A 27,783-nucleotide genomic window follows, 5' to 3' on the forward strand; every position below is an offset into this window, starting at 1 on the left:
CCATGTGTTGCATAATAAGATGACCTCTTTTTAAGGGTGGGAATGAATGTGTAGCTTGCTCAGGCATCCATGAACACGTCCGCTTGTCACTTCCAATCATGTCTGCTCACTTATCTCGCACGGATGCACAATTGGCGCTATAGCGTTTAACCTCTGCATTGCTGTGAACACTGAACGCCAGCCAGGAGTTAGACATTCGAAGAGGTAGGGTTTATATCTTTTACAAGAGAATTTGCCCAGTCTCTATTGAAGTAAAACACTTACGATTCAGTATTTCACCAAAATAAAAAAATCACAAATGAAGAAAATGCAAGATGTTTTTTCTGTCACCGAGATTTATTGACTGAAGACGAACAATATGTTCATGTTACTTAAAGCATTTTCTCCATTGTAAAGTTGTGACTAGCAGGCTGCATTTGTGCGCAGCTTTTACAACCTGACCACTACAATTGGTAAATGCAGAATAGACAGTCACTGAATCCTGGTGAAGACGGACACATGTCTACATGAGAGCCACCAACCACACTAAATTTATAATGTAAAGGTCTAATAAAGGGGTCTAGGCTGCCTACAAACTGATACTATATAGTATATTACTTAAAAAGCATGATCACCAATCATAAAGGGACAGACTCTAATGTGCTGAACGTATGGTCGCTTTATCTGTGCCGAAGCTGTACTAATAACTGTAGAGTGTTTAATATATCATCAGTGAGATCTTGTAGTCAGATTCCTTTCCAGAACTTCAGCCTATTAGACACAAACCACACATTCGGATGAACAGCCTTCTGGATGACTGCTGCCATTTCTTGAACGTTCGTAGTCTTCAAAATACATTCTTTCTCACCCCCTTCACTTGCCAGCTACCTTTTTTTTAGATCATTACTGAAGTGAAGACTTTTTAGAGATCTACTATGTTCACGCAGTTTATGTAGAGGAGCCTCATTGTGAAGGTGGAAGGTTTGACTCTTGCATCATCTGACGGGCACTGTAATAGGACAGTCCGAGGCCCATTAGGGCAAAGAGTAAAGCCAAGTGATTTACTAGTCTGTCTTTGGGCTCTGCTGCCAGTTCTCCAGAAACCTGCATCTGAAATAGAATAAAATAGACTTAACAAAATGACGTCACGTTACTTGCACATTGCTGATGTGTCAATACGCTGAATTTTAGTGAAAAATATGTATGATGTCGCCGTGAGTAATAAACCATTCGCTTTAAGATTACCTGCAGCAGTCGGAAATATCCAGGGGTGAGCCGTCCAAGTCGGATTAGCATTTTGCCTTTACAGTCTGATAATCTGTATTTCCAGCTCAATTGGGTTTGTGATAAATCAATCTGCGGAATAATATTACATATTATAAACATGCGGACAGTAAAAAAGTGTAATATTCATCATATTAATTTCCTGAAGGGTTTTTGTTCGTAAGAGTATTGAGTCTCCTACGAAAACAATGAGATGGTTGATAAGGTCCTTGGCTTGTATTGTAATGACTGCCAGTTGTAGCCCGGCGTCAGCTCGCCATGTCTTCCTTTAGTCCATCCTGCTATTGCATGTCACTAAACCCAGTTAAATCCAGTATTTGTTCTTAAAATCCATTTGCGCACATCACCCCCAAGCCATCATTATGTCTTCGCCTTCATACCTACGGAAGCGGGTGTCCATTTCACCCTGATCACGCAGAATGGTGCCGTTCGCTGGATGGCTACAACAAATGACGAGACGCTGCTCTCCAGTCTATCTGATATTGAAGACCCCTCCCCTTATAAGAACATGAACAGAGCCCCTCCCAATAAGAACAGCTGTCAGAAGAGATCAGACCAATGGTTGTCTAAAACGGCCAGAGGGGAGCATGAGGACAGAAGAAAAATGTAGGTTAAGCAAACGGAGATGAGAGAAAAAACACACAGTACAGTTGCCGGATCTCTTCTGCATATATTCCCAGATCTCATGGTAACATAACAATAGAAACGCTAATGTTACTGACAGCCATGTTGGCATTCCTACTTGTCTAGCACAGAAAGACATCATTAGGGCAGACTGATGCCAGTCACTGGTTTCATCCATTCAGTAGCTTTCATTCATACAGGACCTGACCGACAGATTATGGACAAGAAATTATTTCAGTACCAACTTACAACACATAGCGTGATACCGAAAGTCAGTTATTCTAGTGAAAGGACGAAACAATTGGGTCTGTGCTGCAATATACCAATGATCATTAGGAATCGCCAAATCCTCTTACAGGGATACGACCTTTTCCACTTTCATTTTATCACTAATCTCCCACATCATCCTCTTATCGAAATGGTGCGCTAGTAGTGCATTTATGGCAAAACATGAGAAGACCTATTACATGCCAAGAAGTTAAGGGCCCGATTCATTATTGCCTTTTGCACTGTTTTTTTTGTTTAGTTTTGTACTTTTTTTGTTGTTTTCACCCAATTAATTATTCTATTTGTGCCTTTTTTAAGTCTATATTACGTGTCCCCTGTGTTTTTTTTGTTCTCATTTTTTTTCGCTTAGTAGGTCGGAGTTTAATTTATTTCAGATCAATAAAATTAATCTGATTTATCAATAGTGACTTTTTAAAAAGTAAAAAAAAATTGGTGCAATTCTACTCTAGTTTTACCCCTCCTGTGTATTTTTGAGTGACCAGGCATTTTGCTGCAAATTCTCCACCATTTTCAGAAACTTGTCGACAAAAACGGTTGAACAGAGTAAAAAACACCATTTTGAAGAGTTTGGCACCTAAAACCACAAGACAGAAAAAGGAAATAACTTATGCAAATAAGTTGTCATTTCCCCAGGTTTGGAAACAATTTAGACAAGTTATCCCAAAATAGTTTGTTAAAACAAGTTCTTATATTTGTCCAACTAAATACATTTATCAGCTATCCAATGGCATAGCATGGGAAGGGGACAGGCGTGTTTGGCAGATGTCAAATTCATTGGGAGTGCAAAATTTTGACCCACTGCCCAAATTGTTTCCTTGTATAGCGCTATAATATTCTTCAGAGCTTTACCGGCATTATCATCACTGTCCCCAATTGGGCTCACAATCTAAATTTCATATTGGAGGAAGCCAGTGTGAACACGGGGAGAACATACAATCCACCCTGAGAGTAAGCCTGGCAAGCACTGATTCTTAGGGTATGTGCACATGTACAATGATCCTCTGCGGAGTTTTCCGCAGCGGAATTGATAAATCTGCAGGACAAAAACGCTGCGTTTTTGCTGCAGATTTATCACCGATTTACAGCGGTTTTTCTGCTGATTTCACTGCGGTTTTCCACCTGTGGTTTTCTATTGGAGCAGGTGTAAAACCGCTGCGGAATCCGCAGAAAGAATTGACATGCTGCGGAATGTAAACCGCTGCGTTTCCGCACGTTTTTTTCTTCAGCATGGGCACAGCGTTTTCTGTTTCCCATAGGTTTACATTGTACTGTAAACTCATGGGAAACTGCTGCGGACACGCAGCAAAATCCGCATCGTGTGCACATAGCCTTAGAGTTTTGCAGTTCCCTTCGGCGCTGCTATAGAGAGCACAACAGTGGAGGTAAGTAGTCATCGTCTTCTGCACTCTGATTAGACAGCAACCAAGATGACAAAGATCTTAGTATACTGTCATTTCAGTCGCTGCCTATGTACATGCAGTGCAATGGTGATTTCCTACTCTTAAAATTAATGAAAAAGAGATTTCTGCAGTTAACATGAATTAATTTTTCGTGCATAATTTTTTCCTCTGTGGAATTTCTTTGGCTATAGGCTCTATATTTCTGCAGATTTCGGATGTAAGACTTCTTCTTTATTTCAAACTCTGCACTGAAATCGGCGACATAAAATCCACATCTGCACAGGTCAGTCTATAGTTACGTAGATTGCGGCATTTTTTATGCTCATGAGCCATGTAACTGCTGGAACATCACATCTTTCAGGACAGTGTTTTTCCATCATGTATAAAAGAATATTTCTATTCAGACAGAAAAGAGATTGAAATCCATTGGTACGTTTTTTTTTTTACCTCGCATAAGAAAAAAAAATTGTAGTCAGCTCACCTGTCTTGCAGTGTTTCCCTATGTTTACAGCTCGCACAGAAACGGTTGGGCAGCCAGTCATGAAGCAAACGAATGGTTAAATTGAATCCAGCGAGCAGTAGTATCCACTTAAAATATACACTGCTCAAAAAAATAAAGGGAACACTAAAATCCCACATCCTAGATATCACTGAAAGAAATATTCCAGTTGTAAATCTTTATTCATTACATAGTGGAGTGTGTTGAGAACACTAAAACGTAAAAATGATCAATGTAAATCACAACTTATATCCCACGGAGGTCTGAAGTTGGAATGATGCTCAAAGTCAAAGTGGAAAATGAAGTTACAGCCTGATCCAACTTCAGTGGAAATTCCTCAAGACAAGGAAATGATGCTCAGTAGTTGGTGTCGCCTCCACCTGCCAGCATGACCTCACTACAACGCCTGGGCATGCTCCTGATGAGGCGGCAGATGGTCTCCTGAGGGATGTCCTCCCAGACCTGGACTAAAGCATCTGCCAACTCCTGGACAGTCTGGTGCAACGTGATGTTGGTGGATGGTGTGAGACATCATGTTCCAGATGTGTTCAATTGGATTCAGGTCTGGGGAACGGGCATCCCAGTCCATAGCTTCAATGCCTTCATCTTGCAGTAACTGCTGACACACTCCAGCCACATGAGGTCTGGCATTGTCCTGCATTAGGAGGAACCCAGGGCCTACCGCACCAGCATATGGTCTCACAGGGGGTCTGGGGATCTCATCTTCGTACCTAATGGCAGTCAGGCTACCTCTCCAAAGAAATGCCACCCCACACCATTACCGACCCACTTCCAAACCGGTCATGTTAAAGGATGTTGCAGCAGATCGCTCTTCACGGCGTCTCCAGACTCTGTCATGTCTGTCACATGTGCTCAGTGTGAACCTGCTTTCATCTGTGAAGAGCACAGGGCGCCAATGGCGAATTTGCCTATCCTGGTGTTCTGTGGCAAATGCCAAGCGTCCTGCACGACGGTGTTGGACTGTGAGCACAAGCCCCATCTGTGGACATCGGGCACTCGGACTCCTCATGGAGTCGGTTTCTAACCGTTTGTGCAGACACATGCACATTTGTGGCCTGCCGGAGGTCATTTTGCAGGGCTCTGGGCTCTGGCAGTGCTTCTCCTGTTCCTCCTTGCACAAAGGCGGAGGTAGCGGTCCTGCTGCTGGGTCGTTGCCCTCATACGGCCCTCTTTACGTTTCCTGGTGTACTGGACTGTCTCCTGGTAGCGCCTCTGGACACTACGCTGACAGACACAGCAAACCTTCTTGCCACAGCTCGCATTGATGTGCCATCCTGGATGAGCTGCAGTACCTGAGCCACTTGTGTGGTTGTAGAATCCGTCTCATGTTACCACGAGTGTGAAAGCACAACCAACATTCAAAAGTGACCAAAACATCAGCCAGAAAGCATTGGTACTGAGATGTGGTCTGTGGTCCCCATCTGCAGAACCACTCCTTTGAGTGTGTCTTGATAATTGCCAATAATTTCCATCTGTTGTCTATTCCATTTGCACAACAGCATGTGAAATTGATTGTCAAACAGTGTTGCTTCCCAAGTGGACAGTTTGATTTCACAGAAGTTTGATTTACTTGGAGTTATATTCTGTTGTCTAAGTGTTCCCTTTATTTTTTGAGCAGTGTAGCTTTTAATGAGCCATTTTTAAAAAACAGGAAAGATTAAATACAATGGTGTTCCACAAAAAATAAAAAAAACAGCACATTATAGCACTATACACATTATGCAGCGTTATAACCTACGCATTTCAACTATTGTCTTAGGGTACTGTCTCACAGTGGCTCTTTTGTCGCTACGACGGTACGATCCGTGACGTTCCAGCGATATCCATACGATATCGCTGTGTCTGACACGCAGCAGCGATCAGGGACCCTGCTGAGAATCGTACATCGTAGCAGATCGTTTGGAACTTTATTTCGTCGCTGGATCTCCTGCTGTCATCGTTGGATCGGTGTGTGTGACACCGATCCAACGATGCGTTCGCTTGTAACCAGGGTAAACATCAGTCAGTCAGTGCGGGAAGCAGACGGCAAGGGACCTGACGGACACCGGAATGTGAGTATGTACTGTTTGTTTTTTTTTACTTTTACGATGGTAACCAGGGTAAACATCGGGTTACTAAGCGCGGCCCTGCGCTTAGTAACCCGATGTTTACCCTGGTCACCCGGGGCCTTCGGCGTCGCTGGAGAGCGGTCTGTGTGACAGCTCTCCAGCGACCACACAACGACTTTCCAACGATCACGGCCAGGTCGTTATCGCTGGTCGTGATCGTTGGAAAGTTGCAGAGTGTGACAGTACCCTTACTCATGGTAACAATGATACATGAGTAAGACAATAGTCGAAGCGCGTAGGTTATAACGCTGCATAATGTGTATACTCCTATAATGTGCTGCTATTTTACATTTTTTGTGGAACACCATTGTGTTTGTTTTCCTGTTTTTTTTTTAAATGGCTCATTAAAAGCTATATTTTAAGTGATTACTACTGCTCGCTGGATTCAATTTACCCTTTTTTTTACATCACCTCCTTTCTTACTTCTGTGCAGATTTAGTTAAACACAAATTCATTTCTGTGTTGAGAAATTTATATTTTCATACTAATAGAAACAACATCTGAAAGTCACAAAAAGGCAGTAAACTGCACCACAAAACTGATCTAAATATGTAAATCCAGCCTATATAAATTTTCTTATTCCTTAGATATTAATGAACATAAAATAAATGGTGAGAATTTCTTTTCCGTCCACTCTAAATTCTCTGCTGCACCAATATGAAGATGTATTGTAAATGTATCTGCTGCTGTGTTTGATTAGTTGCCATAGGGGTGAGCCCTATACCCTCATTCAAAGAGTGGCATCAGTATCACTTCAAGGGAATCTATAGCTGAAGGATCCCAAATGGATTATTAAAAAATAACTTTTAATCATTTATGTAAAATAATTGTTTCCATGAAAGAGCTGAGCTCCGAAAAAGACAACATAGTCACACAAACAGTAGACCTAGGTCATTAAAGTGCTAGATGCTATCCTTATTTTCAGAAGTTGACATAGGCTCCAATCCAGAACCGCAGCCTCAAATATAGCAAAGGCGTGACGCGCGATAGGGTGCAGCTTCGCCTTGTCGGGGCCAGTGGAGCAGAAGGGGAAAATCTTCATGGTCCCTGACCGGCCAGCAATGGGTATTACACGCAGAACCGGTGTGAATTTGTGGAGCGCCAACATTGTGTCTCCGTGGTGATGCAGGGGGAGGGGGCACTACATAGGCAAAACAGCATGGTTCCCTGGTCCATGCTGACAGGAAGTATGGCTGTAGTAATACGTGCTTGGATAACGTTAAATATGGTTGCGCACCCTAATAGCAGATGACAGAGCTGTTACTAAAAAAAAAGATATTGATACAAAGACCAACACTGATATTACCGTCATATGGTGACCATATATTGGTAAATATCAGTCCTATGAAACATATAAGAGATCACAGTACAGTTATTGATGGTGACTTTTAGGTGACGTTCTTTCTGGTGGAGTCATACACTTTTCCCGTCTTTTCCATCAGGCCCAGACCAACAAGGCAACTTCTCCAGCCAGGACTCGGCTGCAAAGATTACAACAAAGACATTTGACTACTCACTTTTCAGGCACTGTCTCCATGTATCCCTGACCTGCACAAACTCCTTATCCTGCCAATACCCCAAAGCTGAGTTGCTGCTTTCGTATGTGTCACTATTACTGCACTTGCTGTGTGGTACTGTGTGCCCTCTAAGGCCGGCATCACACTAGCGTTTTAAACGGCCGAGTGCAATGCGATAAAAAATCGCATTGCACTCGGACCAATGTTCAGCTATGGGGCAGCTCCCACCAGCCGACTTTTTGTCGGCCGTTTTCCTCGGTCCGAGACAATCGCAGCATGCTGCGATTGTCTCGAACCGAGGAAAACTCTCGGCTCACTCGCACCCATATAAGCCTATGGGTGCGAGTGAGACAGTGCACACCACTCGGATATCATCCGAATGATGTGCGTTATAAGCGGACCCCAGCAATGGAGGAGATGGAGAAATTCATTTCTCCGCCTCCTCCGCAGCTGTGCTCCGATCCTCCCTGTGCGAGAGAATCGGAGCACAGAGGCATGACACTCGGCTCCTGCTCTGCTGCGAGCAGGAGCCGAGTGTCATTAGCATATCGCATCCGATGCTCTCGCATCGAAGGGAATACGCTAGTGTGACGCCGGCCTTATATTCCTCCTACTGGAGCCCTAGATTCCCTTTTCATTGTACTCGTAAAGTATGATGTCAAAAAAAGTGCCCAACAAATACTAAGATACCCCTATAGTGAATTCCTCCACACGCACATTTGATGACCCTACTGTACCCCACCCTTCCACTACCCCGGAAACGTTTGGTAACCCCAACACAGTATGATCCCCCAACTGTGATCCCCACACCTCTCCACTTTGTATAATGGCCCCCACACAGCCCTGTACACAGTGTGATGGACCCTACACAAATCCTACACACTATAATTGATTGCATACAGTTTGAAGGCTCCCACATTGCCTTCCAAATATTATAATAGCCCCCACGTAGTCCTCCATAGACCATAATGCACCCCATAGCCTGTACAATATAATGTACCTCATACAGTATAATGCACCCCATAGTCCATACAGTATAATGCACCCCATAGCCTATACAATATAATGCACCCCATAGCCTGTACAGTATAATGTACCTCATACAGTATAATGCACCCCATAGTCCATACAGTATAGTGCACCCCATAGCCTGTACAGTATAATGCACCCCATAGTCCTTACAGCATAATGCACCCCATAGTCCATACAGTATAATCCATCCGATAGATCATACAGTATAATGCATTCCACCGTCCTCAATACAGTTTTATGGCCACCGCAATGTTCTAAAAAAAAATACAATACTCGCCTCTCTTTCTTGTTCCTCCAGTCTCCACAGCTTATATTCTGAAGCTTCGCGAATCTTGGCATATAGGACGTCATGCAGTGACATCATTGCGCTGAGATGTCAGAATCCGAGGAAGAATGACGGGGAGGAAGCGTCAGCTGACAATCCCTCCTCCATTTTTGCTTTCAACTGTATCGGCAGATGCAGATACGGTTGAACTTATGGTAGGGGAGCCTGGTGCCAGCGCTGACACCGGGCTCCCCCCAGCTCACGGGCTCATAGCGGCCGCTCCGCAGTGCAGGGTGATTGTGTCTCCCTTCTCTGCCGCTGAGTGTAACTGATACTGTTACAGTAGTGTAGCTCTGGGTCAGCCCCTCAAAGCACGGGGCCTGAGGTGGCTGCACCCTCTGCCTCTCGGTAGCTGTGCTACTGTTAGGGTGGGCAACCATTAATCTAAGCTCTACCTCCTAGATCAACTTTCGCTGAACTGCTTCCAGAGGAGAGGGCCGTGCATTGCATCACTGTTGACGAAGTGCAGCCGGCCAATCAAAGAAATGTCAGTAGTCAACATTGCTACAGCATTACCGTGTATGGCAGGCAATTCCCACATGTTTCTTGGTTGTCTAACATCCGCGAAAGATGCGGGCAGGGGACTCAAGCTCGGCGCTTGAGCACCTGCGATAATCAGTTATCGAGCAGCGGCGAGCACACTCACTCATCACTAACTTCTGCATTTATCACCCACTCCTTATTTTGGCTTACAAATACTGATGTGAAATACTGAACGTGTGAAAGTTGCCTTACACTGTCTACTGATGGGAAAATAAAAATGAAATGGATAATGGTGCCACAAACCAAATTTTCAGAGCTATGGCATTTTCTTGAAAATCTTCCAACACTTATTCATCATTTTCTTTCAACGCTGTCCACACATCAGTATCAAATTGCAGTCACCAACAAAATGTCACTGCGCAGTAATCCTAAACTTCAGATTACATCAAATCCTGCCCACATTTACAGGAATCCTAATCATGTCAAATGTGCGCAGCTGCTCCCCTGGTGTTAAAAAATTGAAAACATGAAAAGGTTTTAAATCACACTGTTCTGCAGCCAAATTGGTTCAGAGACAAAGACAGTTAAGCTTGACTCATTTTATGGTGCTGAAAACAAATATGATGCTTAAATTTGCTGATTGACTCTAATTTTCAAGATCCAGAGGAGGATGTAATTACTTATGACACCTTTCATGCAGGCTTACAGCCTTGCATCTTTATTATTTCATCATCATCGCATTGTTAGTAGCTTGTCTATTACATCATCTATTTAGTCTAATGAGCATTAAGAATTCAATAATCTTAGGGTCACTTATCAGAAAACGCCAACTCCAATGATGTAATTCTAATTACAGTTGTATCACCTGCTTGTCTAAATGCTCTCTGTGTAAGGTATACAGATTTAGGATTTCTTAGCTTAGTTTCTTAGCATAGTGACATGTTTCTATATGTTTTTTTTTTCAGATATGCATCGTTCTTGCATTAACAAAGCGGATAGTCACTTTTGAGACACAAAGGCAAAACTTCACTAGCATGATAAGGAAAGCCTACAACCGACCTGTATTTTGGCTGCAGAATAGGACATCAGGACAAGAGTTGTGCTCTATACATATGCTGCAATACTTGTGCATGACATCTAAGTCTACGTTCACATTTGCGGTGTACGCCGCAGCGTCGTCGCCGCAACGCACGACGCAACAAAAACGCAATAGAAGCGCATGGTTTTTCGACGCATGCGTTCAACGCATGCGTCGAAAAACGCTGCGTTTTTTGGAAACGCAGTTGCGTTTTGACCAAAAAACGCTGCGTTTTTTGACGCATGCGTTTTCCTACAGTGAGTCATTCTTCATCCCCCCCCCCCAAAAAAAAGTGTGTACACACTAGATAAGGACCACCAATGGCTAGAAGAGGGTTGGTGTAATGTAATTGTGTATATATACCCTGGCAGAGATGAATTCCTCCCATTTTGCTGGTATTCATGATGGAGCGTCCCATGGACAGTATCTACATGGATATGGAGATGGAATTTGCCTTGGCTAATGCCTATGCTGTCGCCTGTTTTCATGAAAGGGAAAGGGAAAAACGGAGATGGAGTCGTCGCCGCTTTTGGATACACCCTATCGTGGAAGTCCGGGAGAGCCGTGGAGCCTACCATTGCTTGTTTGGCGAGCACAATGACAACCTGGAGAAATATTTTGAATATACCAGGATGTCTCAGGACAGCTTCCGCTATCTTCTGCGTCGGGTGGAAGGATCCATTAGCAGGCAGGACACGCAGCTCCGGAGAGCTATTTCCGCAGAGGAACGGCTGCTGGTGACTCTACGGTACGTAGCTGTTTGAATGACTGTGATATGTTCTTCCCTTTGTTTTTTTTATTTATTTTTTTTGGGGGGGGGGTTGGTATGGTCAATGTACTTTTATAAATTGCAATGTACTTTAATGTAATTTCTTTATCTTCTTGGCAGTTTTCTGGCTACCGGAGAGACCTTGAGATCACTTCATTTTCAATTCAGGATTGGAGTCTCCACTCTTTCCGGAATTATTGCTGAGACATGCCGCGCTTTGTGGGATAATCTCCGGGAGGAATTTTTACCCGTCCCTACAAGTGAAATCTGGGAGGCAAACGCACAGAAATTTGAGCAAGTGTGTTCTTTTCCAAACTGTATTGGCGCAGTGGATGGAAAGCACATTCGGATTACCAAGCCTGCAAAAAGTGGATCCCTTTTCTACAATTATAAAAAATACTTTTCAACTGTGCTCATGGCAATTGCAGGTGCGGACTGCAGGTTTCTCGCAGTGGACATTGGTGCGTTTGGCCGTGCAAATGACTCACGCACATTTAAGGAGTCGGATATGGGCCAAAAATTATATGGAAACAATTTTCATTTCCCACAGCCACGACCTCTTCCCCACACCGAAGGCCCTGCGATGCCATTTGTTGTGGTTGGGGATGAGGCATTTCAAATGTCTGCCAACCTATTGAAACCCTACTCCAGTCGGGGCTTGGACAACACCAAAAGGATTTTCAATTACAGACTGTCCAGGGCCAGAAGGACTGTGGAGTGCGCCTTTGGCATCCTTGTCTCCAAATGGCGTATATTGGGATCCGCCATTAATCTTAAAATTGAAACAGTGGATGAGGTGGTGAAGGCTTGTGTGGTTCTCCACAATTACATTATGGCCAAAGAGAGACTGAACGTGGAACTCGATGAACCCATACCAAACTCATTGCCCGATTACCATGATCATCCTCTGAGGACAAGTGTGGAAATTGCGCAGATGAGGGATCGTTTTGCGGCCTATTTTGTTTCAGATGTTGGCCGTGTGTCATGGCAAGATCAAATGGTGTAGTGTTAATGTTACTGTTGGACTGTATTCTGGTTTTAACTACACCAATAAATACCTCTACTGTGACTGTGCTAAAAATATAATATAATAATAAACTAATTCTCCAGTATTATGTGCAATAAATGTCATCCATTTAGGTTGGTTTTGTTAGGTCAACTTTTACATCTACCTATACTTCACAAATGTAATGTGCCTTATCTAAAAAATTGGAACCCTTTTTTTTTTTTTAAATGTTGTTGTTTAATAAAAAAATTTTCTACCCTGCTTCAAAGAACATATTTATACCATACCATATCATATTTATTTGGTTGTCAGATCGCCGTGTATCGTTGTGTTTGACAGCAAAAGCAACGATACCAGCGATGTTTTACAATGGTAATCAGGGTAAATATCGGGTTACTGAGCGCAGGGTGGCGCTTAGTAACCTGATATTTACCCTGGTTACCAGTGTTAAATGTAAAAAAAACAACAGTACATATACTCACCTTCGCGTCCCCCGGCGTCCGCTTCCTGCACTGACTGAGCGCCGGCCGTAAAGTGAATGCACAGCACAGCGGTGACGTGACCGCTCTGCTGTTAGGGCCGGCACTCAGTCAGTGCAGGGAAGCGGACGCCGGGGGACGCGATTGTGAGTATATGTACTGTTGTTTTTTTTTACGTTTAACACTGGTAACCAGGGTAAACATCGGAAGTGCGGCCCTGCGCTTATCAACCCGATGTTACCCTGGGACCTCGGCATCGTTGGTCGCTGGAGAGCTGTCACAAAGACAGCTCTCCAGCGACCAAATAGCGACGCTGCAGTGATCTGCATCATTGTCTTTTTCGCTGCAGCGTTGCTTAAAGGGCCACTGTCACCCCCCCCCAGCCGTTATAAACTAAAAGAGCCACCTTGTGCAGCAGTAATGCTGCAGTCTAACAAGGTGGCTCTTTTAGTTTTTGATTCATTTATTACCTCAAAAAAGCGTTTTAAAAATTGGCCACACATACCAGATATTGTACCAGGAGGCGGTCCGAATCGTCCTGTATGAAGCTCCCAACTGCCGTCACTCTTCTCTTCAGGGGCATGGGCCTGGGGCATGCGGGCATGCGCAGTGTTCATTGTCAGTACGGCCACACTGTTGCTGAATCCCCCGCCCCGCACTGTTATTCATTATGCACAGTGCGGGGCTGGGGTTCCTGGGCATGCGCACTGCGCTGTTTAGACGCTCCCCAGCTCCGACGCTCCCCAGCTCCCCCGCCTTCCCAGGAACCCCAGCCCCGCACTGTGCATAATGAATAACAGTGCGGGTCGGGGGATTCAGCAACAGTATGGCCGCACTGACAAAGTTGGGAGCTTCATAGAGGACGATTCGGACCGCCTCCAGGTACAATATCTGGTATGTGTGGCCAATTTTTAAAACGCTTTTTTGAGGTAATAAATGAATCAAAAACTAAAAGAGCCACCTTGTTAGACTGCAGCATTACTGCTGCACAAGGTGGCTCTTTTAGTTTATAACGGCTGGGGGGGGGTGACAGTGGCCCTTTAAGTGTGAAGGTACCTTTAGGGTATGTGTCCACGTTCAGGATTGCATCAGGATTTGGTCAGGATTTTTCATCAGTATTTGTAAGCCAAAACCAGGAGTGGAACAATTAGAGGAAAAGTAGAATAGAAACATATGCTCCACTTCTGTATTTATCACCCACTCCTGGTTTTGGCTTACAAATACTGATGTAAAATCCTGACCAAATCCTGATGCAATCCTGAACGTGGACACATACCCTTAGTGTTGGTAAACACCTCATACACTTTAGTGTTTGTAAACACCTCATACAGCAATGAGAGACACCCAAAAAAAGGCAAAAAAAATTGTAAAAATACTGTCTGACATTGCATATATGAGGTGTTTGAAGCACAAAATATGTGTAGATGGCGCACGGCTTGAATTGCCGAGAAGTATACTGCAAAATAAGAACAAATATTGTTTTAAAAAGAACAATTTTTATTGGGGGGAAACAGGAAAAAAAAGGGGAAATAAACTTAGGGGGTATCAACCTCTGCCACCATGGGGAATGGTATGTCTCTGGTTGGGAATGGGGAGAGGAAGAGGAGGATGATGAGCCAGAGTCCAGGAGGCTCGATGGCAGGTCCAAACCCTCCGCAGGGTACACTGGGGAAGAAACCGCCACCCCTGTAGGGGAGGGAGGAGGCAACACAAGTCTTTGCCTGGTTCTTGAATGGCCCTGGCTGCTCCTGCTGCGGCTAGAGCCCTGACGCGAACTTGGTGTCTGTATTGGAGTAGCCAGAGCCTCAGTGTGTGTCCTCCTTCTTTTTCTTTTGCTTTTTCTTTGCTCTCCCGCGGCAGCTCCCACATCATGACGGCTACGGGAGGATGAGGGCCTGGCAGGAGCAGGAGTCGGCGGCACAATGGGGTGCCTGTGGTGGCGTCGCTCCGCACGTGGACCTCGGTGGGGTGGCTGGAGTGGCTCTGCAGCAGGAGTCGGAGTCATGCTAGCCAGCGACGGCACTACGGACATTGTCGCTGACTGCATGACCCGAGCCTGCTGCAGAGCCCTCACGTAGGCAGTGTTGCAGGCCTGCATCACCGAAATCTGGAGTTCCGGCGTAAGGTGTTCCACCATGCCCTTAGCAATGGCACTAAAAAAATGTTTGGCCGGCCTCGAGAGCTCGGATTCCATATTTTCAAGGCGCCGGTCGATATTGGACAGAGCAGTGTCCATTCTATCGCCCAACGCCTTGAAACAGTACTGGAAGACCGTGCTCAAATGCAAAAATTCGGGCATGGTTGGCCTGTCCGAGGCCCGCTGGCGCTGTCGGGAATTCCCGAACGAAGGAGCGCCAGAGGCCTCAGGCAGGGGAACACCTGATGGACCGGCTGCCGGTTCTCCAGATGGTGGTGCAAGCCTGCTGTCGCTGTGGGAGGGCTGTGACGGGTCAGATGGCGATTCATGAAGGTCCGCTCCTGAGGGGCGAGCTCGCTCAAGGGTGCTGCTGTGTGTTCTGTGAAAAGATAAGGGAAAAATTAGTCTTCAATTAAAAACCTATCACATACGCCAACTCCTGTAATAAAATTAACATTACATGACACAACAATACATTACAATCCTCTGTCTCTCAGTCTGTGTGGCCTATAATAAACTGCTGATTGTTATCGCCAGCTGACCGTTATGGCTGACGATAACAATCATGGACATACCAACGGCAGAAAATGACTGCTCATTCCCGCTGCCAAAGCCTTTTGACCGCATACCACTGTCATCGGTAAAAAACTTTTTTGTCAAAAACTCTTTATTGACGCTGCCTATGCCGCAAAAAAAGTATAAAATTTAAAGTCAAGATTAAACTTAAAAAAAAAAAATATATATATATATATATATATATATATATATATATATATATACACAGTGACTTTGCTGATCTGATCGCAGGAACGGCCATGACGTTAGGATCATGTGATCGAGACGTCATCATTATTCCTGCGATCAGAACTACCCTGACTCAGAACGTAACCTGTCATGGACTACAAGGACTCACGCTTAACCCAAAAAATTACTAATGGGCTATATACCATCCCACTAGGGAAAAAGTTACGTGGATGGCCAATATGCTACGCTGACTACATGGATGGCCAATACACTATGTGCCTGTGAAATATACTATGTGGGTACGTGGCTAGAACGTGTACTATGTGGCTGCGATATAGTGGCCTGCCAATATACTATGTGGATGCACAATGTACGTGGCTGGGCAATGTACAATGTGGTTGTGCAATATGGTATGTGGACAAAATACTTACTGTCGGCGGCCAAGGACCGGTCTTAAGAACTGTAATGCCCTGTGGTATTTGTAGGGCACAGACTTGGCCGCAGCAGCACCACTCCGAGATTGCTCCTCCTCAGTACGGAGCCCCTTATTGAAACGGTCCTTCATGGATCGCCATCTGGTCCTCAACTTTTTAACTGTGAATGCAAAGAAAAAAAAAGGTTACATATTTAGCATTTAAAAAGGATAAAACAACCGTGTGTGATGCAAAGTTGAAGGCGTTGATCGCATCACACACAGTTGTGTTTATCCTGGCATGATGGGTCATAGCAGCGTATCAGCACGGCGTATCAGCAATACTCACCAAAGTTGCTTTTGTCACTGCTTGAAGCGCTTTCAAAGCCATCCCACAGCGACTTTGCCACCTCAACCCACAAACGCCTCAACACCACCTGGTCCATGTGCCGGGGGTCACGGCTGTCCCACAACGGGCCACGCTCCTGTATGCAGGTGATAAGGAGGTCCACATCAATCCCACTATCTCCTTGGTCCCGTTGTGAAACCTAGAAAAATTAGAAAACATTAAAGTTACAAATATGCAAATATTAACAACCACCAGCACCTGTCATGATATGTACCTTTGCCCTGTCCTGTCTTTGCCATTTGATGTATGTATATTTCTGGTTTCTACACCTGTATTTAGGTATGTTTTTGTGCAGGGAGTTCAACTTTATGTTACCTTCCCCCAATACTTGCAGCCCTTAAAAGCTATCCCTAGTGAAAGCAGGATGCTCCTCAAATGTACTGTTCCTCACAGCAGGATGCTAGTCAAGAAAAAAAATAAAAAATAAAAAAAAAAATACTCACTCGCCGTCTTGACGCCACACCTTGGCCCCGAGCTCTCTGCTCCCGCTGAGTGCCTTCCCCCTCACTTGAAGAAGCCTGTAAAAATTGTAGACAAAAATTATTGCCAATGCTACAAATGACAGCAAATAGTAAGCAACTGGACATAATTACTCACCGCACTCCCCTGCGCCGATTGGCTATGTTCGGAGTCACTCGCCATTCTTGCAAGTTTGTTCTGCAATGAAAAAATGAGCAAAAAATCACATCCAAAGCTAACAATGCCACATACAATAAAATAGCCAAAACCAAAAAAAAAAACCCACAATGGACTGTTGACTGATAGGACAATGCAAACTCAACAAGCGACACCACAACGCCATACATTGCAAGAGAATACAATAGAAGATACAACACAATGCAGAGTATGAAAAAGTTTCATCCAGAATAGACCCAAACAAAATAAAGCAAAAATAGACACCTATGTCCAAATTTAAAAAAATAAAAAAAAAAAAAAAAAAACACCTTTATTTATACAGAAAAAAATAAGGCACAATGAAATAGCAAACTAATGAACGCCATACTTTACAATTACAACAAGACATGATCCAAAACAACACCATCTGGTGACATATAACCACAGAAATACATCAGAAAAAGGTGATAAATACCATTCTAGATAATAAGCAATAAACATTACCGGACAACCGCTGTTTTACAATATACAGCAACCCAAAAGATAAACCATAGTCAAATAGAAAAAAAAAAACATGAAACTAAAAAAAAAGTGCCACACCAACAAAAAAAAAAAACATGCATACTACACACTTGGCAATGCAAACAGTCAAGGAAGGAGGTATATGCCATACGGAAAACGACGTAAAACCATCAGAGATTAAAAAAAAATACAATTGAAAATAGAATGGCATATAGCCACACGGAACAATACAATACAATACAAATGAAACATCATAAATGTAGCCCCCCCACCAGCAAGAAAAGACACTCAAGGAAAGAAAAAAAAATGCCAACAGCATAATAAAACACAGCAAGACATGAGCCAAGAAAACGCCATACGGTTACCCCCAACAATAGAAACCAGAAAAAGACATGCAACAGAAATTTAACAATAAAAAATCAGCAAAAAAAAAGACATTGATCAACCGCATGACACCAGAACAACCCAAAACCAATCCAAAACCAATCCAAAACCAAGCAAGGCCGAAGACAAGAAACGCCATCATATAACGCCAGAAGTACATCAGAACCAGATTAAAAAACACAATATTTCAATAACAACCCACAGTGCCATAACCGTACAATAGCACAGACCAAACATTGCACAAATTAAATCAAAATCAAGAAATAAAACACAGAATAAAAAAAAATGCAAAGAGAAATTAATATACTTACAGTTTTTGAAAGCAGATTGATCCTCTCTCTGTCTTCTCTGATCCTCTCTCTGTCTTCTCTGATAGCCTTGTGAAAGACAATGACAACCCCCCTTTTTTTTTACATATATATAGTGTTTTTTAGTGTCTAGACAAAGTCTAGACAATGTTTTGCATTTTTTAATTGAAAACGCATGCGTCGTACAACGCACCACGACGCAAGTACTTGCGTCGTCTGCGTTGTCAGTGCAATTCAATGGGGAATAAGGCGCATCGACGACGCAAACACGATGCATGCGTTTTTTAAAAGGTCGGCGCCGCCCGAAAAAAATGCAACATGTTGCGTTTGCCACGCCCTGACAGGTGCGCCCTAACGCCGCATGCGGCGCACAACGCAACACAACGCATGACAACGCATGTACATGCGGCACCAATGTTAAAGATAGGGCCGCACGACGCATGCGTTTTCTTGCGGCGACGACGCTGCGGCGCACACAGCAAATGTGAACGTAGCCTTACCCAGTGGTTACATGGGAAGAGGCAATCTATGCCTTTTGCAGTCCCGTTGCTCTGGAGAGAGCCAATCAATCAGACTACCAATTGATATTTCTGCATGGTGCCCCCATTAGGAAAGGAGTTTCAAGGAAGAAGTGGACTTTACAATATCCAAACATTTCTTCTACTATATGGCCCAGTACCACATACAGAGGAACTGTTCCAAAAGCACCAGAAACATTTTCAGTCTAGTCAAGTGAGGAAAAGGAAGGTGCTTGGTGTCATGAAACATCTTCCTCTCACGACTCAGACTTTCTGTCATGAACCTCAACTGAACCACATCTTATAACACAAAGTGAACTGAACGATCTTATTACGGATTTGGATCTGCCCAAGAGTAACACTGAGCTCTTAGGCTCCAGGCTACAGAAGTGGAATCTCCTAGTGGGTGATGTTCGGATTTCTTTGTTCTGCAAACGTGATGAAGATCGTACCCAATACTTCTTCATGGAAGGCGATCTTGTGGAATGCAACATCAACAGTTTAATGGAAGCTCTGAAAATAAGTCATAATCCAGAGGAATGGAGGCTCTTCATCGATTCGTCTAAAACAAGCCTAAAAGCCATAATGGCAATGCGCTACCTTAAGTTCCAGTTGGTTATGCAGTCCACATGAAAGAAACCTATGACAACATGAAACAGCTGTTGAGGGACCTGAACTATGACCAGCATTTGATTGTGTCAACAGACACAGCACAGAATCCTTCCCAATTCGATTCCAAAGGGGTCATTTATGCGATCATTTGTCCTTGTGGGAAAATGTATGTGGGCCGCACCATAAGAACTTTTTCAGAGCATATTAGGTAACACATTTATAATATAAAACAAATGTTCAAGCAGCACCCCCTGTTACATCATTTCGTCATCAAACACAATCATCTAATGGTGCTAGGCATCAGCGCTACCAACATCTAGCAGTCAATACCGGTACCGAATATAAATATATATATATGTATATATATATGTATATATATATACACTCACCGGCCACTTTATTAGGTACACCATGCTAGTAACGGGTTGGACCCCCTTTTGCCTTCAGAACTGCCTCAATTCTTCGTGGCATAGATTCAACAAGGTGCTGGAAGCATTCCTCAGAGATTTTGGTCCATATTGACATGATGGCATCACACAGTTGCCGCAGATTTGTCGGCTGCACATCCCAAAGATGCTCCATACAAGGCAGGATGGATCCATGCTTTCATGTTGTTTACGCCAAATTCTGACCCTACCATCCGAATGTCGCAGCAGAAATCGAGACTCATCAGACCAAGCAACGTTTTTCCAATCTTCTACTGTCCAATTTCGATGAGCTTGTACAAATTGTAGCCTCAGTTTCCTGTTCTTAGCTGAAAGGAGTGGTACCCGGTGTGGTCTTCTGCTGCTGTAGCCCATCTGCCTCAAAGTTCGACGCACTGTGCGTTCAGAGATGCTCTTAGGCGTACCTTGGTTGTAACGGGTGGCGATTTGAGTCACTGTTGCCTTTCTATCAGCTCGAACCAGTCTGCCCATTCTCCTCTGACCTCTGGCATCAACAAGGCATTTCCGCCCACAGAACTGCCGCTCACTGGATTTTTTTTCTTTTTCGGACCATTCTCTGTAAACCCTAGAGATGGTTGTGCGTGAAAATCCCAGTAGATCAGCAGTTTCTGAAATACTCAGACCAGCCCTTCTGGCACCAACAACCATGCCACGTTCAAAGGCACTCAAATCACCTTTCTTCCCCATACTGATGCTCGGTTTGAACTGCAGGAGATTGTCTTGACCATGTCTACATGCCTAAATGCACTGAGTTGCCGCCATGTGATTGGCTGATTAGAAATTAAGTGTTAACAAGAAGTTGGACAGGTGTACCTAATAAAGTGGCCGGTGGGTGTATATAGCTATGTAATCTGACAGCAGCATAATGTAGGGGCAGATATGTGTCACTTACTAGGCTGTTGTTTGCTGTTTTAATAAAATCTGTTTTATCAGCAAAAGATTATTACTATAGGACTATGTGTCTCTTATCCAACCAATCCCCCAGCACTGATTACCAGCTTTCTATACATTGTACACAGAAAACTGCCAATCAGTGGTGTGGGTGGGGTTGCTTGCACAAGGCTCAACATTCTGAGCTCTACTAGATTTGCAACAGAGACAACTGTAATTCTATCACACCTACTGCATCCAGTAAAATAAGTGATACCTCTCTGGAATCAGGTTCCCTGCCGCTATACAATGCTACTCTTGGATTCCATACCAAAAAACTACTGACAGATTGCCTCTAATAGTGTTTCATATACTGCTATACATTGACTAATTGCATGAATCAGATTCAAGTGTTGTACAGACCTGTCTGCTAACACCGCTAGAGAAAATGATCTTGTCTCAAGAGAACTTTCTGTATAATATCTAAAAGACATACAGTTAGAGCTACTTATCACTGCACACAAACAGTAAAACCGGTAGAACTTGAGTTGTGTTTAGGAATCTCCCTCAAGATATTCACAGGCCATGAGGCAACATGTTGGTAAGCTGATTTCTAAAGATAAAAAGCCAACTAACTCAGGAATGTGATTTATCGATAGAAAGAAACTGAAGCTTATTAAAAATAAAGCGTTGTACATATCGAAACACTAAACATATAAGGCAAAATAATGTTTTTTTTTCTAACAGGCACTAAATCATCTTGATGATAACACCATGGATTCTCATACTTAGAATGCAAGTGTAACGTGGATGGGGAAATAGGTGTGGGCGAGGCACTCATGTCTTGTGCCCCACCACGTTACATGAAGGTGGAGGTCCTGGCTGTGTGGGTGGACTTTTGCTGTGGGGGCGCTACGCCCTTGCTGGCCTTGTGTAGCCGATGACGCTGGTTGGCCAGGACCAATTCACATTACACAAAATAACAATATACTTGTTCTTCAAGGGGGAAAACTCGGCCAATATGTCCATCTCCTTTCACAGGCTTCCTGTCTGATAAGCAGAACGCAGGAATATGGAACAATAAGGACACTGGGAAACGTAAAATGCTAATATAAAAATTTTCTTCACATACATATGGCACATTTCACATTCATGTAGCTACAGTCCTGGGGCACTAATAGTTGGTTATATGTTTTAAAGATACCACTTCGAATGATTGCGCTGTCCTTAACCATGTATAAACTTAAAAAGTATGTGCAATATAGTCTGTACTATATATTTCATTTATTCCAATGAGGTTTCATTTTGCTTGTTAAAAGATACTAAGGGGTTTTCAATTTGGTATTATAATGATTTTCTAGATCTTCCAGAAGAAGGACAAGTGGTATGCATTCATTTGTATCACCAAAATGTCCTTTTGGGAAGTTTATTTATTGTGAATTTGTTGGCATTTGTTTTTCTCGGGGGAGTGTAACTAGAGTCCTATGGGCCTCAGGGCAAAATTTGAATCTGCTTAAAAACCTCACTTGGGAGAGGGATCCATCATTGCCTCTAGGCCAACCGGATCACACCATCAACTGTTGCTGGTACCCTGGACTGTGACTGTATACATCTGTAAACCAGGTAAAGAGACTGCAACCCTATGTCCTCTGTTTATTTTCGGCATCACACCATCCCTGCCAAACCATACCGGGAGCCCTGGGGACCCAGCTTCACCTGTGGGAAGCCATACCATCCCTACTGCCATAACATCACCCCAGAGGACCTCTTTAAGCAGCATCGGTCACCCCTGACCGTGTACAACAGGTGGCTTCACAAACTGTTCTTACTTTATAAATCCCTTTGAAGACCGTCCCTTTTAGTTGGGCACCCAGGGCCACGGACTGGGTCGCCGCCATGACACTTCCCCTTTAAGTACTGGACCCGGTACCGAGTACCCCACGGCCCTGGCGGGCGTTCCAGAGGTGTGTCCAAGGGCATACATTCAGTTGAAAATAGCACAGACCCCGATGTGGCCCCCCTCAGCTGCTGACCCAGTCACAGTCTACCCCCCTTGCAATTTGTAAAGATTTTTTGTGCAGATATTACACATACCCACTATAGTCTGTGGTCCTTTTTTTGGCATGCTACAGGAAGCTTTCTGCTGCAGACCCTATATATTGTGCAGAATTTTGGATGCAAACAAAGGCCTCATTTTTTGATGTACGTATTCTATCTGTGTTTTTCAGGGATAGAACATGTACCCATTATAACCTATTGAGTTGTTCACATGACTGTGTTTTTTGGCGGACTGTGTCCACAAAAAAATCATGGAGACATGTCCGTTTCTTATATGTATCATGGATCAAAATTACCCATACAAGTCTATAGATCAGTGAAAATCACAGACAGTGCACGGATACCAGTCATGTGCAATCTATGCGCTGTCCATGAATAACACTGGTGGAGAAGCTTTGCATTTTTTCCACTCTGATGAAACACTGATACTGACCAATCAATGATTAAACTCTGCTTCAAGCCACTGATGAACAATGTCAAAAATAACAGCCGGGGGTTGCACAGAGCACACCACTGCCACCAATTTGTCACAGTTGACATCGGGGAGATCACACAGATCTCACCGCTATCACCAGTTGTCAAGGAAAGCAACTGTGGTGCCTACAATCATCAGGACAATTACGCAATGGTCTGATGAGTGATGGATGAGGTCACGGCTGCTTTCACTACTGCGTTGGTTATTGGAGAACTCACTGTGAACATATGGCATTTACACCTGATTTTGGCTCATTGAATATATATATACCTCGGTACGGTCACTGCCAACTCCACAATAACAAAAAAGAAACTCCTACTAGCTGCCACTACCAATCAGGCTGATTGGACACCCGTTACAGGTAGTGTATGGCTTCTGGGGTGCAGTTTACAGAGCAAAAGGAACAGAGTTATTCAATTTTTTATATTTAATCCAGGAAGGTAAACAGTATTTTTTAAAAAAATATACAAAGATTATATAAAATGGGAACAAAACAATACGGCATATGCAATTACATGACGTGAAATGGAATAAAGAAAGAGAATTACTAAATCTGATGTCACAGAAATGGGTCAGAGCTTAGCAGAGGGAGGTACTCCTTAGGACATGGACAGAACCTACAGCAAGCTGTACCTTTCAAGGGCTGACAAATTACTAAAATCCAAATACTGCTTTTTATTAGCTCAATGATTACGTCCACATACCTCCCCTTGATGAGCTCATGTCGGAGCTGATTGTGGGTTGAACTAGGTCTGTTAGAGTTTTATGAGATCCCCCTTACTTACAGGATATCTTCGACTCTGGAGGTCCCAGGTGGTAGATATTGTTGTGATGTTTCCGATTGGAATTTTATCTTTATATACAGATGAAACATGACATGGACAGCACCATCCACTAGTTGGAGGGGTTCTGCCGACCTTACGTTTATGTGAATGAATGCATTCTGGTCATACCTTTGCTACAATGCTGAAAAAAGATGCTTTGATCAGAGGAGCTTATGCCTGGGAGGCATTTTCCTCCTCTGAGTAAATGAATCTCAACCTTGGTGTTCCCTTATTAGCAAATTTCCCTGCTGTACCTACCCGGCCACGGCAGAGGGCTGCTACTGCAATGAATATTGAAGTGTTAGCGCTTTCTCCCATTTCCCTTGTTTTAATTAGTCCCTCTTCCCCATATATTTAATGTGAGGAGGACATGCCCCTCCCTGGAGATGGATTTGAATGTTTCTCTATGAAAATAATAGTCCATGTTTTTACGTATGAGAAAAATAATGGACGTCTAAAAGAAGCCAAAATGCCACAAAGCATTGAAGCTAAAATTGCTGATATTGAAGTGCAATTTTACGCTATACATCAGTTAACTCTTATGTGTCATGCACCTTTTGTCACATTTGTTTTACACATTTTACCTTAAAGTGTCCTGTAAACTTTACTTACTACATGTTCTCCTTCACACATTTTCTTTTGTTGGATAATACACAAAAAATCTATCCCAGACACAAAACCACGTCTCACGCAGGTAATTGCCATTTTTAGTGCAGTTATTCTTAAATGTAAAGTCTGTGCAGAGAATTTGTCATGTTTCTCCGCTTTTTATGCTACCACCCCATACTGGAATGAGTTTGCCATTTTTTGGGGCAACTTTTTAAAACTGTTACAAGTCTTATATACAGGTGCTTCTCACAAAATTAGAATATCATCAAAAAGTTAGTTTATTTCAGTTCTTCAATTCAAAAAGTGAAACTCATATATTATATAGAGTCATTGCAAACAGAGTGATCTATTTCAAGTGTGTATTTCTGTTAATGTTGATGATTATCGCTTAGAGCTAATGAAAACCCAAAAGTCATTATCTCAGTAAATTAGAATAATTAACAAAAAACTTCCTAAGTGTTTAAAAAGGTCCCTTAGTCTGTTTCAGTACGCTCCACAATCATGGGGAAGACTGCTGACTTGACAGATGTACAGAAGGCAGTCATTGATACACTCCACAAGGAGGCTAAGCCACAAAAGGTCATTGCTAAAGAAGCTGGCTGTTCACAGAGTTCTGTATCCAAGCATATTCATGGAAAGTTGAGTGGAAGGAAAAAAGTGTGGTGGAAACAAAGTGCTCAACCAACCGGGATAACTTCAGCCTTGAAAAGATTGTTAAGAAATTACCATTCAAATTTTTGGGGAGATTCACAAGGAGTGGACTGCTGCTAGAGTCATTGCTTCAAGATCCACCACACACAGATGTATCCAGGACATGGGCTAAAAGTGTTGCATTTCTTGTGTCAAGCCACTCATGATCAATAGACAACACCAGAAGCGTCTTACCTGGGCCACGGAGAAAAAAGAACTGGACTGTTGCTCAGTGATCCAAGGTGGTTTTTTTTCAGATGAAAGTAAATTTTGCATTTCATCTGGAAATCAATGTCCCAGAGTCTGGAGGAAGAGTGGAGAGGCATACAATCCAAGCTGGGTGAGAAGTTTCCACAATCAGTGATGGTTTGGGTAGCCATGTCATCTGCTGGTGTAGGTCCACTGTTTTATCAAGACCAAAGTCAACGCAGTCGTCTACCAGGAAATTTTAGAGCACTTCAAGCTTTCCTCTGCTGACACTCTTTTTGGATATGGAAATTTAATTCTCCAGCAGGACTTGGCACCTGTCCACACTGCCAAAAGTACCAATACCTGGTTTAAAAACAACAGTATCTCTATTGGCCAGCAAACTCTTCAGACCTTAACCCCATAGAAAATGTATGGGGTATTGTAAAGAGGAAGATGAGAAACACCAGACCCAACAATGCAGATGAGCTGAAGGCTGCTAACAAAGCAACCTGGGCTTCCATAACGCCTCAGTAGTGCCACAGACTGATCGCCTCCAAGCCACGCCGCATTGATACAGTTATTGATGCAAAAGTTGCCCCAACCAAGCATTTGAGTGCATTTACTGTACATACTTTTCAGTAGGCCATCATTTTGGATTTTAAAATCATTTTTCAAGCTGGTGATATAAAGTATTGTTATTTACTGAGACAATGACTTTTGGGTTTTCATTGGCTGTAAGCCATAATCATCAACATTAACAGAAATAAACACTTGAAATAGATCACTCTGTTTGTAATGACTCTACATAATATATGAGTTTCACTTTTTGTACTGAAGAACTGAAATAAATTAACTTTTTGCTGATATTCTAATTTTGTGAGAAACACCTGTAGGTCTCACATAGTTAACCATGTTCTCTGTTTAAAGAACAGAGTAAAACTGCAAAAGACTAAACTATCAAAGCATTTTGCAGACCAAAAACTGTTGAAAAAGTCTTGATAAATTTCATATCATGTGTGGAGGGAAAAAACTCTTAATGACCCTAGTGCATGTTGAATTTTGGAGAACAACAGTGGAACAGAGTGTGCCAAAGGTTTATATTTTCATACTATTAGCAACAATATTGGATGTGAATCCAGTCTTAAGCAATACCCTAAATAATTCCTTAGAAATTAATACAAATGTAGAAAAAACAGTATAAATCAATTTTCTGCACCAGCCCAAATTTCCAATAGTGCAGCACCTATGTTCTTCTGCAGTGTTTTGTAAGATGAGGTCCATAGGAGTGTCCAAGCCAGGTGACGAGACCTTCACGGCGGCTTTTCACGATAGTAAAGTTACTGATAGCACATTATGCAGACAGATATAGATTAGATAGATGCAGAGGTTAGAACAACGACACATAATGTACGACATGCAACTATATTAACATGAAGAACTATGCATGAAGTCTTGATTTAGCATGGTAACTATCGGAGTGAATGGTGCACACACTCACCACACTGATCCAGAGGAAGAGTCACAACCAGACGCTTGAAAGACAATAAGATCACTGAAGCAATTAAAAGTTAGGTGTAAATGAAGCTATGTAGCTTCAGGGTTGTGTAGTTCGGGAAAATTAATCGTCACTATGTTTGCAAAGAGCTGTGCATAATGTGTTCATGTCAGAAGGTTTGACTGCTCTTTTCGTATCCTTCTTGTATAACTTGGTATGTGAAGGGAGGAGTATGTGTGCATATATAAGTGTATATATAGCCCTATCACTATACTGTGAGGAGGACATGTGTTGTCACAAGGTCATCATGACTTCTGGTCTGGCATGTATGGCATAAGTCAAGGGCTACCTAGTTTTTGTAAATTCATGGCGTCTTCACGCAATGAAAATTTATGGTACGCAGGTTTAAAAAAATCACTTATTTTGCTTGAACCGAATTATTTATCAAAATGAATAAAACCAAAATAATTGGCCAATGGCAGTAAACAAGCCGGGTCAAATCCTAGACTATAGCGCAGTACCAAAGGAATAAGCAAACTCACGGTCAGAGACAAGCCAGGGGTCAGTAACATTT

At 43.0% G+C, this 27,783-nt stretch overlaps 2 protein-coding genes across 4 annotated transcripts; both read right to left on the reverse strand.

The window, feature by feature from the left end:
- Positions 1-805: 805 nt before the first annotated feature.
- On the reverse strand, positions 806-27,351 carry ZNF593OS (ZNF593 opposite strand). Of its 2 annotated transcripts, none has more exons than XM_077295374.1 (3): positions 27,213-27,351; positions 1,225-1,335; positions 806-1,089 (listed from the first exon to the last, which is right to left on the reverse strand). In XM_077295374.1, the coding sequence occupies exons 2-3, from the start codon at positions 1,273-1,275 to the stop codon at positions 943-945; spliced, it is 198 nt and encodes a 65-aa protein (XP_077151489.1). In that variant the 5' UTR covers positions 1,276-1,335; positions 27,213-27,351; the 3' UTR covers positions 806-942. The 2 variants fall into 2 exon arrangements, with proteins under 2 accessions (XP_077151489.1, XP_077151490.1); XM_077295375.1 differs by lacking the exon at positions 27,213-27,351 and adding an exon at positions 1,644-1,751.
- On the reverse strand, positions 13,957-17,413 carry LOC143815773 (uncharacterized). Of its 2 annotated transcripts, XM_077295370.1 has the most exons (5): positions 17,192-17,413; positions 17,038-17,112; positions 16,535-16,733; positions 16,205-16,367; positions 13,957-15,408 (listed from the first exon to the last, which is right to left on the reverse strand). In XM_077295370.1, exons 1-5 carry the CDS (start codon positions 17,234-17,236, stop codon positions 14,040-14,042), a joined length of 1,851 nt encoding a protein of 616 aa, XP_077151485.1. In that variant the 5' UTR covers positions 17,237-17,413; the 3' UTR covers positions 13,957-14,039. The 2 variants fall into 2 exon arrangements, with proteins under 2 accessions (XP_077151485.1, XP_077151484.1); XM_077295369.1 differs by having other exon boundaries at positions 17,038-17,413.
- Positions 27,352-27,783: the final 432 nt, after the last annotated feature.

Source organism: Ranitomeya variabilis, chromosome 3 (genome assembly GCF_051348905.1).
Source record: "Ranitomeya variabilis isolate aRanVar5 chromosome 3, aRanVar5.hap1, whole genome shotgun sequence".
Lineage (NCBI taxonomy): Eukaryota > Metazoa > Chordata > Amphibia > Anura > Dendrobatidae > Ranitomeya > Ranitomeya variabilis.